Source organism: Podarcis bocagei (assembly GCF_964188305.1).
Source record: "Podarcis bocagei genome assembly, chromosome: 7".
NCBI lineage: Eukaryota > Metazoa > Chordata > Lepidosauria > Squamata > Lacertidae > Podarcis > Podarcis bocagei.
This window is the reverse complement of record NC_138132.1, coordinates 85,817,199-85,832,398: the sequence shown is the minus strand read 5'-3', so window position 1 is coordinate 85,832,398 and position 15,200 is coordinate 85,817,199. Positions and strand designations below refer to the sequence as shown.

The following is a 15,200-nucleotide window of genomic DNA, read 5'->3' as shown; positions in this document are numbered from 1 at the left end:
GAGACCCTTCCCCAGTCTCTTCCCAGAGCGACAATTCTGAGTGTTTCCTGGAAAGAGGAATTGGTTGTTAAACCAACCTGGGAATTGTCGCTCTGGGAGGGGAATAGGGTCTCCTAGCAACTCTCAGCATCCTTTACAAACTACAGCTCTTGGGGGGGGGGGGATCCATGATTATTCAAAATGGTATCAATAGCGCTTTAAATGTATGATGTGATGTTTTGGACTACAACTCCCATCAGCCAGCGCGTTTGTGCTTCCACCATCGTGGAGCTGTGCTGGCTGGGGCTGATGGAAGTTGTAGTCTGGAAGGTACCAAACTGAAGTTGGCTGGTGCTTAGAGCATCTCAGAGGAGATTTAAGACAAGCTTGTTAAGACTTTGAATGTGTGTACTACTTATATAACATGATTTATTATCTACAAATAATCCTCCTTTTCTTCCCTTTCTCCCCCCCCTTTCTTTTTTGAGCTGCTGGTGGACTGTTGAGGGTGTGGCCCCAACTTCTTTGACCATTTTATTCTAATCGGATTTTTGTTAACAGTTCTTGGTGGTGTGCCATGCCTTTAGCCAGAGAGAACTAGAAAGGCAGCCAGATTTTCCTGCACGGTGACTTTCGTGTGTTGCCTTAGGGATTGCTGACGGGGTGCTTTAGAGATAGTTGTGTGCACTCTGATCCTTGACCAACTCTTCCCTGATAAAGGGGGAAAAAAACCCACAGCAGTGCAAGTTTGTTACTTTTGCTGGCGGAGGGGTGGTCGTTGTAATTCTTGCATCCGTTCAGGAACGGAGTGTGCCTGGCAGACTGGTGACTGTGGGGGTAGAAAAAGGGAAAGAAATCAGCTCTCAGTGGGCAGTTCTGAATATCAACCACTGTATATTTTGCTCTTTCTGAGTGTTGTGATAGAGGACATCGCATTTGTCTCCCAGACCTGAGGTTCTCACCTCTGTTCTAGAGGTTGATGGGAGGCTGTAAGAACATAATTCAATTCCAAACACAATTCAAAGTGTTGGTGCTGACCTTTAAAGCCCTAAATGGCCTCGGTCCAGTATATCTGAAGGAGCATCTCCACCCCCATCGTTCTGCCCGGACACTGAGGTCCAGCACCGAGGGCCTTCTGGCAGTTCCCTCACTGCGAGAAGCCAAGTTACAGGGAACCAGGCAGAGGGCCTTCTCGGTAGTGGCACCCGCCCTGTGGAACGCCCTCCCACCAGATGTCAAAGAGAACAACAACTATCAGACTTTTAGAAGACATCTGAAGGCAGCCCTGTTTAGGGAAGCTTTTAATGTTTGATGCATTACTGTATTTTAATATTTTGTTGGAAGCTGCCCAGAGTGGCTGGGGAAGCCCAGCCAGATGGGCTGGGTATAAATAATAAAATTATTATTATTATTATTATTATTATTATTATTATTATTATTATTATTATTATTACCTGCTGGATCAGGCCCATGGGCCATCCTGCTCTTACCAGATGCCTGCAGGAAACCCACAAGCAGGACCTGAGCACCAGAACACTCTGTTCTCCTATGTCAGGCACCCCCAAACTCGGCCCTCCAGATGTTTTGTGACTACAATTCCCATCATCCCTGACCACTGGTCCTGTTAGCTAGGGATGATGGGAGTTGTAGTCCCAAAACATCTGGAGGGCTGAGTTTGGGGATGCCTGTCCTATGGTTTCCAGTAACAGACTCAGAAGATTGCTATGAATAAGTTAGAAATAGAAGAGAAATGCTTGAGGGCTGAGATCTGACATGGGAATACTGTATTAGAAAACTTTTCTCTGCTTTCTGCATGCATGTTTTTATAAACTTCTATCCTCTCACCCTCTTACTCTAAATTAATTTATCTGGTCTCCATGGTGCCCAAGGCCATCAGCCCAAAAAGACTTTGGGGAAAACATGGTGGAGACATATAATATTCCAAGTAGTGTGGGCCCAGTAGACTGGCACATGTGCCTTCCTTCTGGGTCTAGTATAAAGTAAGCAGCATATGAGCGGCACGCAAAACGCTACCAAACCATTCTACGTTCTAAGTCTTATATTAATAATCCAAAAATTGTGAGAGCTATGTACAAGATCTACTACCGAAGCCACAAACAGAAAACTCCTTCAAATTGTGTCCAAAAGGAAGATTCAGTCTTTAAAGTTCTTTTAGCCAGGCTTCTGTAGATATCAACAAAAGTAAGTTTGATCAAACGAAGTGTCAGGGATGTTGCGCTTAAGGGTTAGATATCAACAAGGATAAGTTTGATCAAATGAAGTGTCGGTGATGTTACGCGCAAGAGTTAGACAAGGTGCTGGCGTTTGTCACCTGTTTCGCCCATGAAGAGTCTTGGGCTTCTTTAGTAAGTTCTCTCTCACGGTTCTGATATATTTATAAACATTCAAGTCCAAATGTCACATTTCCTCTTAGATTAAGCTACAATATTTACTGTATTTTTCGCTCTATAAGACACACCAGACCACAAGACGCACCTAGTTTTTGGAGGAGGAAAACAAGAAAAAAAATATTCTGAATCTCAGAAGCCAGAACAGCAAGAGGAATTGCTGCGCAGTGAAAGCAGCAATCCCTCTTGCTGTTCTGGCTTTTGGGATAGCTGCGCAGCCTGCATTCGCTCCATAAGACACATACACATTTCCCCTTACTTTTTAGGAGGGAAAAAGTGAGTCTTATAGAGCAAAAAATACGGTAATTTATTTCTGCAGGAAATTCTCTCTCAAGATTTTGGTGTATTTACATACATTCAACTTCATATGCTAATTAAATGAATAAATGCTCAAGACAAGAGTAGATCTGGTACATAGCTCTCTTAATTTTTGGATTATTAATATAAGATTTAGAACGTAGAATGATTTGGTAGCGTTTTGTGTGCCGCTTATGTGCTGCTTACTTTATACTGCAAGAATTGCTAGCATAGGTTCCGTTCTTCAGTTCCCAGATTAGGAAGGTTGCGTAAGTAGATATGCACTCTTATCATGCGTCCTCCGTAATCTGCCTTCTACGAAACAAACAATCAGACTTCATCCTTGTTCATTGTAGAGAAAATGTTGATCTGGAATTTTTGTGTGTAAGTTATGCAGCACTTGGCAAGGTACCCTGACCTCTCAGTTTACAGCCCCAGATTGTAAAAGTTTGGCTTTTCAACTCTCCGCAGCTGGGAGCAGGAGCTAGCTTCTTCCCGAAACTTCCACCTTCCTTTTCGTCTCACTTTTGAAACCAAGCAGCTGACAAACCGTTTTGGAAAACGCTGGTTGCCATCTCCCCACGACTGCATTTAGACTGCATTAACTCAGGCCCTTTCTGCACGGTACCTTTAAAGCACTGTGATACCACTTTAAACAGTCATAGTTATTCCCCAAATCCTGGGAGCCGTAGTTTGTAAAGGGTGCTGAGAGTGGTCAGGAGGGCCCTGATTCGCCTTCCAGTGTTTCAATTCCCAGAGTTCCCTGGGAGGAGGGATTGCTTGTTAAACCACTCTGGAAATTGTAGCTCTGTGTTTGTTCACTAGGACATTTGGTCTAGTTATTGCATTAGTCTGATATTTCTTTTTAAATCTGTATGAATATTCATATGCACATTTTTCTTCAGATATGTCCTTAAATATGTATTTTATCACATAATCCGGGCGGTGAAATACACATTTTGAATGGATTGTGAAACAGGAACTGTATTGCCCAAGTCAGAGAAATGCAAATTCTAAAAGGTTAAGAGGTCCGTGTATTAATATACAAAGTGCAAATTGAGTTGGTTTAGTTAAGAATGCAGACCAAACAAATGCTTCCTGTATGTGTACAATTTTGTCAGCTGTTTGGAGCTGCTGTCAAAATGAACCTAGGACACACAATATGGGACCACCTCTCCTGGTATGCCCCGCAGAGGACCTTAAGGTCCACAAATAACAACACGTTGGTACCAAGCCTCAAGGTGGTTAGACTGGTCTCAACTAGGGCCAGGGCCTTTTCAGTACTGGCCCCAACTTGGTGGAACGCTCTGTCACAAGAGACTAGGGCCCTGCGGGACTTGACATCTTTCCGCAGAGCCTGCAAGACAGAGCTGTTCCTCCTGGCCTTTGGTTTGGACTCAGTCTGACCCTTATGTTTCCCTCCCCTTATGGTTTTGATTTATTAAAATGAGGCTGCATTTAAAATTGTATTTTAACCCATATTTTAATAAACTGGGTGTTGATTTGTTTGTCGTTGTCGCCTATTATGTTTTATTGTAATTTTATTGGTGTTAGCCGCCCTGAGCCCGGCTCTGGCCAGGGAGGGCGGGGTATAAATAAATTATTATTATTATTATTATTATTATTATTATTATTATTATTATTACCACCACCACTACTACTACAGAATTACAATATCTGGGCCAAATTGTATTATAACTAGCACTATGGGACAGGTGCTGGCATTTGAAAAGGGGCCACAAAGATTGCCTTCTCCTCCCCAAGCAACCGGGAAGATCGGGGCAGCAATTATCCTTGCTGTAAATGGCGGGTTGTATTTATTTTTATTGGCAAACATCTTAGCTATTTTTTGTGTTGCAAGCTGTCAGGCATGCTTGGGCCACTTCTTATTTTTTCTTGAATCAGTTACTTGTTTTGGAAGAGGGTATTGTCCCTTTTGCTACGCTCTGATAAGTGCTTATCTCTGTTTGTGCTGGGTAAATGAGCTGGGCGGCAGTTTCTGAATCAACGGTTGCTGTATGTATCAAAGGTTTTTCATAAATGGCTAAAGAATATTAACACCTAGGGCAGCAGTTGTTTTGAATAGGCCAATATTTCTTGCTCTCTTGCTTTCTTTTAATGCTTAAGATGCTGTCCAGGCCACTTCTTGAAATTTCTTTCGTTCAGGGTAGTGCTTGAGGGTCCACTTCAGTATTTGAGCATCTGTGGGTCTTCGTTTACAGTGGGGTTTACGATAGGGACGCAGGTGGCGCTGTGGATTAAACCACAGAGCCTAGGGCTTGCTGATCAGAAGGTCGGCAGTTCGAATCCCTGCAATGTGGTGAGCTCCCGTTGCTTGGTCCCAGCTCCTGCCAACCTAGCAGTTCAAAAGCACGTCAAAGCGCAAGTAGATAAATAGGTACTACTCCGGCGGGAAGGTAAACAGCATTTCCGTGCGCTGCTCTGGTTCGCCAGAAGCGGCTTAGTCATGCTGGCCACATGACCCAGAAGCTGTACTCCGGCTCCCTCTGCCAATAAAGTGAGATGAGCGCCACAACCCCAGAGTCGGCCACGACTGGACCTAATGGTCAGGAGTCCCTTTACCTTTTATGGGGTTACTTCAGGAGGGGAATGGCACTCCCAAATCTGCCCCTCAACACTAAGGTTCCGCCTAGCTGTGTGTTGGTTCCTGAAGCATCGATCTCTTCGCCGTCAGCCGTCGCTGTGAAGCGTTTGCACCCCGAAAGCTTACAGTCCATGTTTTCATTTGCAGATCTTCATCAACAATGAATGGCACGATGCAGCCAGCAAGAAGACATTCCCAACCGTCAACCCGTCCACAGGGGAGGTTATCTGCCAGGTTGCAGAAGGAGACAAGGTACCACATCAGTGGGGTCAGGGGAAATGCCTGTCTCAGTTTGTTTATGCTTCGTGTCGCCTTTGCCAACCCAGTCTCCTCCAGATGTTTTGAAAAGCACGGGTTGGCAAGGGTTAGCAAGTTGGAACAATAGCAGCTGCCTTTAAATGGAATCAGACCATCTAGTACACTCAGGGGTGGCCAACTCTCAAGAGACTGCAATCTACTTTCAGAATAAAAACTGGCAGTGATTACCCCTATTTTGGGGGGGTTCAGCTCAAAGTTGTTGAACTTTTTTGGGACTGAAAGACCCATTTTGGGGGGTTCAGCTCAAAGTTGCTGAGCTTTTTTAGGGGAGGAGAAGAGCCCTGTTTTGGGGGAGGTTAAAAAATAAGCTTTTGGGGGGATTTCCACTTTTTGGGAGGGTTAAAGGCATGGGGGAAAGGGGTAAAGTCACTCACAAAAAGATCGCACAGAGAAAGCTCCGTCTTTGAGAGATCATATAACCATGGAGGGCAAGGCAGGCGTCAGTTGTAGCGATGCTATGGAAAGGGAGCCAGAGCTCTACCAAAACCTCATTGGGATCTACCAGTAGATCACGATCAATCTGTTGGACATCCCTGTAGTACTGGATTGTACTATCTGTATTTCAGCCTCGCCCCTGGCACGTGGTAAGAATAATATCACAAGTCTTGTTGCAAAACTGACTGTTAAGGTATTTACTATTATTTCTTATTTAGATCCTGCCTTTCTCCCAAGCTGGGATTCAAAGCGGCTTCCCACAGTTAAGAACATCATTATAAAATATAAGTAGTTGAAATAAATCAAAACACATTTACGACCAGCAATTAAAACCTAATTTTCCCTGACAGCTGTGGTTAGCAGCACCTGCACCTCAGTTTCCAAGGACCTGTCTGGGCAGAAATGTCTCAGCCTGCCAGTCTGACCTCTCGTGGGAAGAAATCCTACAGTCTGGGAGCAGACACAGGAAAATGTCTTGTGCCACCACCAGCCGTTCCTCTGATGTTGACACTCACTGGAAGATCTTAGCCCTCAGGCAGGTTTTTATGAGGAGATACAATCTCCCAGGTAGCTTGGACCCAAAGAGTCATGTGGCACCTTTAAGTTTTATGGTTCTTGGTACTTTTGAGGGCTTTGATTTAGTCCTCTGCTTCCTTCTGCTTTAATGGAGCCTTGGCAAGTTCTGGCAGATTCAGGAGCTTGTTGCAGCTTGGTGACCTTTTTGCGGGGTGTGTGTGTCCTTAATAAAGATACGAGCCTACAATGGCATTTGGGGTCGTAGCAGTATGTCTATTCCTGTATTTTAAGCTTCCGTGAGCCTATAGGAACAGGTAGAGCAGCAATTTACCACCTAAGGGCTTGCCGCTTTCTATAGGTTCTGCATCTCTGCCTCTCGATTACATCAAACCTAACTTTCCAGCAACATAGAAATCGTCTGATTGTCTGGCCTTAATCAGAGATTGTGAAACAAACAGGCTGCTCCTGGCAGACGGCCACACACAGAGTAAACATTTCCTTGTTTTACCAGAGCACCGGCCTTTATACGGCTGCGCTTTGGCAGCAAATATGTGGCTGTTCCTTTTCACATGGTAATGTTATATCTGGGCAGAGGCTGGGTTAGCAAACAGGAATGACACAGCAAAAACTGCACAGCACCCAGGAGCTTGTTCCCTGCAGGCAGCACCCAAGGAGGAATAATTAACTGCGTAGTATCTGGCCAGGAAGAGCGAGCAAGAAGGAAGAGTGGGGAGATCTGTCAGTCTGGGTTTCTCTCAGATTCTCGTTTTCCTAAACTTAGGTGCAGTGCACCACATATCTGCATCAGCCTCAGTTAAGAAAGAAAAAGGTCTTGTAAGAGTTTGTCAGTGTTTTAGTTTGCATTTCTCCTAACACACACATTTTTGTCTGCAATCTTGCCCACACATCTTATTTGCAGGCAATTCTCTATTATTATTATTATTATTATTATTATTATTATTACTACTACTACTACTACTACTACTACTACTATTTATTATCTCACCTTCTAAACTACCATTTCTAGGAAATTTGCACATGAAATGATTAAAAACGGTTTAAAACACAAAAAACAACAAATCCACTTAAAACAAGGCTCAGAGGTCCTCAATTTAATGGCAGCTGCTACAGGTTCGGTGGACTTTTCTGACATCAGGTTGTTTCAGTCCTCTGGGAGGAAAATTTACAGTGGTACCTTGGGTTACATACGCTTCAGGTTACATACACTTCAGGTTACAGACTCCACTAACCCAGAAATATTGCTTCAGGTTAAGAACTTTGCTTCAGGATGAGAACAGAAATTGTGCTTTGGCGGCGTGGCAGCAGCGGGAGGCCCCATTAGCTAAAGTGGAGCTTCAGGTTAAGAACAGATTCAGGTTAAGAAAGGACCTCCGCAAAGAATTAAGTTCGTAACCAGAGGTACCACTGTATATAAAAAAAGCTCTCTTACATTTTAGAGTTGTTGGATCTTGTAGATAAGATGGTAGGAAACATTCTTCTGAGAGACGTAATTTTCCTTAGTGGGCAAATGGTTCTGTCGTTCGATACCAAAGAGCAGGGATGGGGAACCTGAGAGACTCCACCTCCCATTACCACTACGCAGTGTGTGCAGGAGTCAGGGGTGATGGGAGTTGTAGTCCGGCAACATCTGGAAGACCACAGGCTCCCTGTCCCTCTCACAGAGACACTGCCTCAGCGGATCTCTTGCTTTCCTGAGACCTAGACTTGATGCCCTCACCATGGAAGAATGGGAAGATGCTGTAGACTAGCTTGGTGTCTGAATGAGCAGTTCTCCAGAGTCTCAGATCTGCTTGCGGATTTGCCTGCTCATTGTGTCCCACCTTGATTCTCTTCCAGGCCGACGTAGACAAAGCTGTTCAGGCAGCCAAAGAGGCGTTCAAATTTGGATCTCCCTGGAGGCGGATGGACGCCGCCCACCGGGGCAAACTCTTGCATCGCCTTGCTGATCTGGTGGAGAGGGACCGTGCATACCTGGCGGTATGTTTTGAACTTTTTTCCCCCAGGTGCATTCTCCTCTTTTCCTCTTTTGGATCCTTTCTCTTCTTCATTGAGTTTATATACTGACCTACACCTGAAGGTCTCACTTTTGGAAGTGCCTAGTAGCATCTGGTTCCTCAAAGCAGGAACAGGCAGTGGGGTGGGAAGAATCAGACAAGAGGCCAATCTATTTCAGCAAGTCTCACAATGGCCCACGAGGTGCCTGCGTGCAAGAACGCTCTCCCCTCATCCGCGTGCCCCAGAAATTGGTATTTAGAGGTCTGCTGCTTCCGATTCTCAAAGTAGGTTGTAGTCATCTGACATTGAAATTCTACTCAATATTCATCCAGAGTAGATTCCAATGTATATTTAGCAGAGTAACAACTTAAACGCGTTGCAGGATTCCCATAAAATAGACCAGAGGCAATTATATTTCATCCAGCAGAGCTTTACTGCTACTGAAGGCAAATGAGCATGAGGAATAACCCAAACAACATGAAGTCTCTGCTTGTTTTTTTCACACAGAGAAGCTTCCAGAACCCTCTGGAATTAAGTAGAATATGAAAGCTCTCTATACATCCGATTAATACTGTCTGTACTAAGAAATGCAAACTGACACCATCATGACTAGTAGCCATCGATAGCCTTAACCTCTCAAAAATTATCTGTATCCTCCTTGAAAGCTATCAAAGTTGTAACGCGTCAGGGTTTGCTGATTTCCGTTTGTTCGCAGGCCCTGGAAACTTTGGACAACGGCAAGCCGTACTCGATCGCCTATCTGGTGGATTTAGACATGGTTGTCAAACACCTGCGGTAAGGAGGCGTAATAATCACACAGGGGCTTGTATTATATGACACTTTGGGGCCTCTTTCAGCTATACCATTATGTGATTCTATGTAGCCCTGACCGTTAAACAGGCATGGGAGGAACATGAGAGCATTGGAGTTTGGCGTGTCTGTCCTGCACAAACCTCATGGAAGTAAAGAGGAATTGCACAGGAGCTGTTCCCGGTGTGGTGTGTGCGCTCAGCTGCATTGCTCACAGTTTTGCATAGGTTCTGGTGATAGTTTGGAGGCTAGCTAAGAAATAGACTCCTGGTGTAGCTGTGAATAGCTGTTATTCCTTAGTGCTTTCCCTAAGAACCGGTGCTATAGACCAGCTCAACTCTTGATTTCAGCAGACTCTTGGTTGCGAACAGTCACTCACATGGGATGAGTCTGATCTTTATGCATTTATACTGGCTCATTGAAAACAAAGTTAAGTATATATGCCTGTCGACAGATAAGAGCAATAAAAGTCAATAACTGCACTATGGAAAAAACCAGTGTAAGCACAGATTCACGGATCAGAAGAAAAGAAAATTAATAAGGCAATATGGAACGCAATATGGAACGCAACAGCTGTATTTATTTTGTTCTGTATTATAAAATTCAATGAATGGTCTCCAGGCTTTACCAAAATCATCTGAAACGCTGTCTGTGTGCATGCGTGCCGCACTCTTATTTTTTTTTTAAAGCCCAATGATTTCAATCACTTCAGTCTTAATTTATTTGCTGTTGCTCTTTTTCATTCATCCATTCTTAGGGAATTGTCAGTGCTCCCCCAATACTTTCTGTCCTGAGTTTTAAGATCGTCAGGGAGGCTCTGCTAGCGGGGCCATAAGTGAGCGAGGAATGGGGAGGGGGCACTGGGGACACATGCAGGGTCTTCTCAGTGGTGCCTCTCCACATAGGAACTTCTCCTGACTGAGATTCAATGGTCTTCCATGCTGTTGATGTTTGGGCATCGGCTTAAAGGTTATTTATTTTGCCAAGCCTTTGGTAGTTATCTGAACACTTTTACAGGAATGGCATTGTCTTTGGGAATTGTTATTGAATTATAAAGGTAAAGGGACCCCTGACCATTAGGTCCAGTCGTGGCCGACTCTGGGGTTGCTGCGCTCATCTCGCTTTACTGGCTGAGGGCCGGCGTACAGCTTCTGGGTCATGTGGCCAGCAGGACTAAGCCGCTTCTGGTGAACCAGAGCAGCGCACAGAAACGCTGTTTACCTTCCCACCAGAGTGGTACCTATTTATCTACTTGCACTTTGACGTGCTTTCGAACTGCTAGGTTGGCAGGAGCAGGGACCGAGCAAGAGGAGCTCACCCCGTTGTGGGGATTCGAACTGCCAACCTTCTGATCAGCAAGCCCTAGGCTCTGTGGTTTAACCCACAGCGCCACCTGCGTCCCTGTTTTTGAATTATACATTGTTCTAATTGCTTCATGCAATTTTACTGTGTTTTAGTATGGTTACCTGGGTGGGGTATTACATTACATGAAGAATTAAAATATGGGCCTGTCAATTTCATAAGAACTTGTGAAGAGCTGGCTGGATCAGGCCAAGTGGGGCCCATCTAGTCCAGCATCCTGTTGTCACAGTGTCCAACCAGATGCCCCAGTGGGAAACTGACAAGCACATAGCTGTCAACTTTCCCTTTTTCTAAGGGAAATTCCCTTATTCCGAATAGGATTCCTCGCAAGAAAAGGGAAAAGTTGACAGCTGTGGGCAAGCAGGACCTGAACAGAAGAGTGCACTCCCTCCTGCAATTTCTAGCAACTCTTGCTGCCTCTGACTGTGGAGGCAGAGCTTAGCCAACTAGGCTAGTAGCCATCGATAGCTTTTTTTTCCTTCATGAGTTGACCCAATCCTCTTTCAAAGCCATCCAAGTTGGCGGCCATCACTTCCTCCTGCAGAAGAAGGGCATTCCATTGTTTAACTATGTCCTGCACTGTATGGAATGTGTGTGTGTGTGTGTCAAACTGATGTGATACCCCCACGGAGGACCTTAAGGTCCATAAATAGCAACACCCTAGAGGTCCCGGGCCCTAAGGAAGTCAGATTAGCCTCAACCAGAGTCAGGGCCTTCTCAACACTGGCTCCAGCCTGGTGGAATGCTCTGTCTCATGAGACCAGGGCCCTGCAGGATCCGATTTCTTTCCGCAGGGCCTGTAAGACAGAGTTGTTCTGCCTGGCCTTTGGCTTGGAATCAACTTGATTCCCTCCCCCTCTTTCCTTTTTCCTTTCTCCTCCTGTGATGGAACTCCTATTTGGGGACTTCCTTGGCTTTTTTCTGGCCCATGTAGGACCAGTCTGGAAAGTTAGCCTTGGTGAAGACTTGACGTTTTCATCCCCCCATAAAAAGTTTTGGATTTGAGTTTCCATTGAAATGAGGCTGTATTTTTATATTTTGATGTTTTAGTGTTGTCTTTTAATCTTGTTTTTAAGCTGTATTTCAATCAATTTGTTTTTATATCGGGTGTTAGCCGCTCTGAGCCCGGTCTTGGCTGGGGAGGGTGGGGTATAAATAAAATTTATTATTATTATTAATTGTTCTCCGTCAGGTACTATGCCGGCTGGGCTGACAAAATCCAAGGGAAGACCATTCCTCTCGATGGGGACTTCTTCACCTATACCCGTCATGAGCCAGTGGGGATCTGCGGACAGATCATTCCGGTAAGTAAGGGCGCTGCTGGAAGATGGAAGCAGGTCTGTCCCCAGAGCTGGGGAAGCCAGAAGCTTTTTATGTTCTGCTCGCTGCCTCTCTAGGTTTGGGCACCATGCCCAGCATGCCCACCCTGTCATGCCACTCTCCTCCCACACACAAGCTCCTGTCAGTGGGAAAAGAGGAAGGAGGAGTTTTTAGAAGACTTAAAAAAAACACACACTTTTCTCCTTCAGTGTTTGCCCCAGATGTAACTACAGGGGTACCTCGGTTCTTGAACGTAATCCGTTCCGGGAGACCGTTCGACTTCCGAAACGTTCGAAAACCGAGGCGCAGAGGGCTGGCTGCAAGTTTGATTGGAAAAACAGAAAAACACGCAGCGGAAGCGAGGCACATTCGAAAACAGAAGCATTACTTCTGGGTTCTCGGCGTTCGAAAACTGAAACATTTGGCTTCCGAGACGCTCGAAAACCGAGGTACCACTGTACTTTGTTAGGTTTGTCATTATTATTTTATGCTGTCTTTTTTTCCATGCTGTAAGCCACCTTGAGCATGGTTTTAACCATGGAAAGGAGGCATAATAAATAAAATGATGTATGCAGGCATGTACAGTGGATGCTCGGGTTGCGAATGTGATCCGTGCGGGATGCATGTTCACAACCCGCAGCGATCTCAACTTCGCACGCGCGAGTTGTGATTCGGTTTGCATGCACAAAGCATGATTTAGCGCTTCTATGCATGCGCTGAAACCCGGAAGTAACCCGCTCTTGTACTTCCAGGTTTCAGTGGTCCACAACCCAAAAAAACGCAACCTGAAGCGGCGAGGTATGACTGTACTCTCAGGGACTTTACCCACTTAGCTCTGTGTTTCTCGGGCAGCACCCTCATATCCCTTGTGCCACCTACACACTCTTTCTCACTGCACATAAATAAAACGTGTGTCCGTCCGTCCCCTCCCAGATTCCCTCCTCTTCCTGTGTTTCCTCGGTGTTGATCTGGTCCCTTTCTCTTTATTGCAGTGGAACTTCCCGCTGCTGATGCAGGCTTGGAAGCTGGGGCCTGCCTTGGCCACAGGGAACGTGGTGGTGATGAAATTGGCTGAGCAGACGCCTCTAACTGGCCTGTACATGGCCAGCCTGGTCAAAGAGGTGAGAGAGGTCTCTGGGGTGACTATAGGAATAAACACTGTTCAAAACATAACATGTTGATATGCTTAGACTAAAGGAGTAAAGTGGAAAGGATAAAACCAATTAGGATGCGGTAAGGAGATTAAAATTCAGTAACATAAAGATTGCAACGAGAGTACTGAAATTAAAAGTTAAGGAGGTCGAGGTGTGGTGGAGGGGAGTGATAGGGTGGGGTGATGGGAATTCACGAGGGGGGGGGAGGATATAGGTTTATATATGTTTATGACAGTGTGTTTTTTCTTTCGTATTGGAATGGTATCTCGCCCTTTTATGTAGTCTGAAAATTTCATAAATAAAAATTTAAATGTTAAGAGAGAGGTCTCTAGGGCTGCCACTCTCTGCTTCGTTCTTCACCCTTCCTTGTCCTGCTCGCTGACTCGGACGATGCGTGAGCTCCAAACAAACCTTTTCCACTTCTTTTCCTTGCCTGGGTGCTCAGAAGACATGGAGGTGCTGAGTTCTGAGCACCCTGGCAAACCTTTGATTTTTGGAATGGACAAGACTATTGTGAAGATTTTCACTTGTCTTTATAAACCTGCAGGCTGGATTCCCACCAGGCGTTGTGAATGTGATAACTGGCTACGGGCACACTGCAGGCGCGGCCATTTCCTCCCACATGGAAGTGGATAAAGTCGCCTTCACTGGCTCCACAGAGGTGAGGAATATCTGCATGTACGAATCTTTCCCTTTTCTCCCTCCCTTCTGAAAGGTGTAGGATAGGTCACACCCTGTGCCAGATCTGTAAAGTAGACAATTATTTTAATTGTGCAGTTTCATTTCAAAGTGCATACAGTGGTACCTCGCGTTAAGAACTTAATTCGTTCTGGAGGCCCATTCTTAACCTGAAACTGTTCTTAACCTGAAGACCATTTTAGCTAATGAGGCCTCCTGCTGCCGCTGCGCCGCCGCTGCACGATTTCTGTTCTTATCCTGAAGCAAAGTTCTTAACCCGAGGTACTATTTCTGGGTTAGTGGAGTCTGTAATCTGAAGTGTATGTAACCTGAAACGTATGTAACCCGAGGTACCACTTGTTTTGGACTTGACTTTTACTGATTTCTTTCTTTTTAAAAAAATAAAATTACAGTCGTACCTTGGATCTCAAACGCCTTGGCCTCCCGAACAGATCGGCTTCCAAACTATTGAAGCCCGGAAGTGAATGTGTTCCGGTTTTCGAACGATTTTCAGGAGCCAGATGTCCAGCATGGCTTCTGATTGGCTGCAGGATGCTCCTACAGCCAATCGGAAGCCGTACCTTGGTTTTCGAACGGTTCCGGGAGTCGAACGGACTCCCGGAACACATTCTATTCAAGAACCAAGGTACGACCGTATTATACTTTGAAATACAGTGGTGCCCCTCAAGACGAATGCCTCGCAAGACGGAAAACTCGCTAGACGAAAGAGTTTTCCGTTTTGGAGGTGCTTCGCAAAACAAATTTCCTATGGGCTTGCTTTGCAAGACGACAATGTCTTGCGAGTTCCTGCTGGTTTTTTCCCCCTTTCCCCCCCTTTTTCTAAGCCGCTAAGCCGCTTATCAGCTGATCCGATCAGCAGATAAGCCGCTAAAAGCCGCTAATAGTGCTAATCCGTCAATGGGCTTGCTTCGCAAGATGAAAAAACCGCTAGACGAAGAGAATCACAGAACGGATTCTTTTCGTCTTGCGAGGCACCACTGTATGCCCAAATCATACTTTATGTAGGTAAAATGACCTTCAAGTCTAATAGTTCCTAAATTTGCATTGTAAGAAACCACAGGAGAAGGGGGGTGCTTTTGTGCTCAAATCCTGTTTGTGGGCATCTGCCATTCCCAGTGGGGCATCTTCTTGGCCAGCATGAGAACAGGATGTTGGACTTGATGGACCATTGGCCCAGTGGCGTAGCGTGGGTTCTCAGCACCCGGGGCAAGGCAAGTAATTTGCGCCCCCTAACCCGTGGATTTTAGCACTCGAGTCTCTTCCGCGCCCCCCCAGATGTTG

The 15,200-nt window shown here is 45.4% G+C and overlaps 1 protein-coding gene across 1 annotated transcript in view; it reads left to right on the top strand.

The window, feature by feature from the left end:
- Positions 1-15,200, top strand: part of ALDH2 (aldehyde dehydrogenase 2 family member) — a 34,272-nt gene that overhangs the window by 3,433 nt on the left and 15,639 nt on the right. The window contains exons 2-7 of the mRNA XM_081203107.1: positions 5,437-5,541; positions 8,416-8,556; positions 9,290-9,369; positions 11,939-12,050; positions 13,059-13,187; positions 13,768-13,881. Of these exons, the coding sequence (XP_081059233.1) occupies positions 5,437-5,541; positions 8,416-8,556; positions 9,290-9,369; positions 11,939-12,050; positions 13,059-13,187; positions 13,768-13,881 (681 nt within the window). The remainder of the gene's footprint in view (positions 1-5,436; positions 5,542-8,415; positions 8,557-9,289; positions 9,370-11,938; positions 12,051-13,058; positions 13,188-13,767; positions 13,882-15,200) is intronic.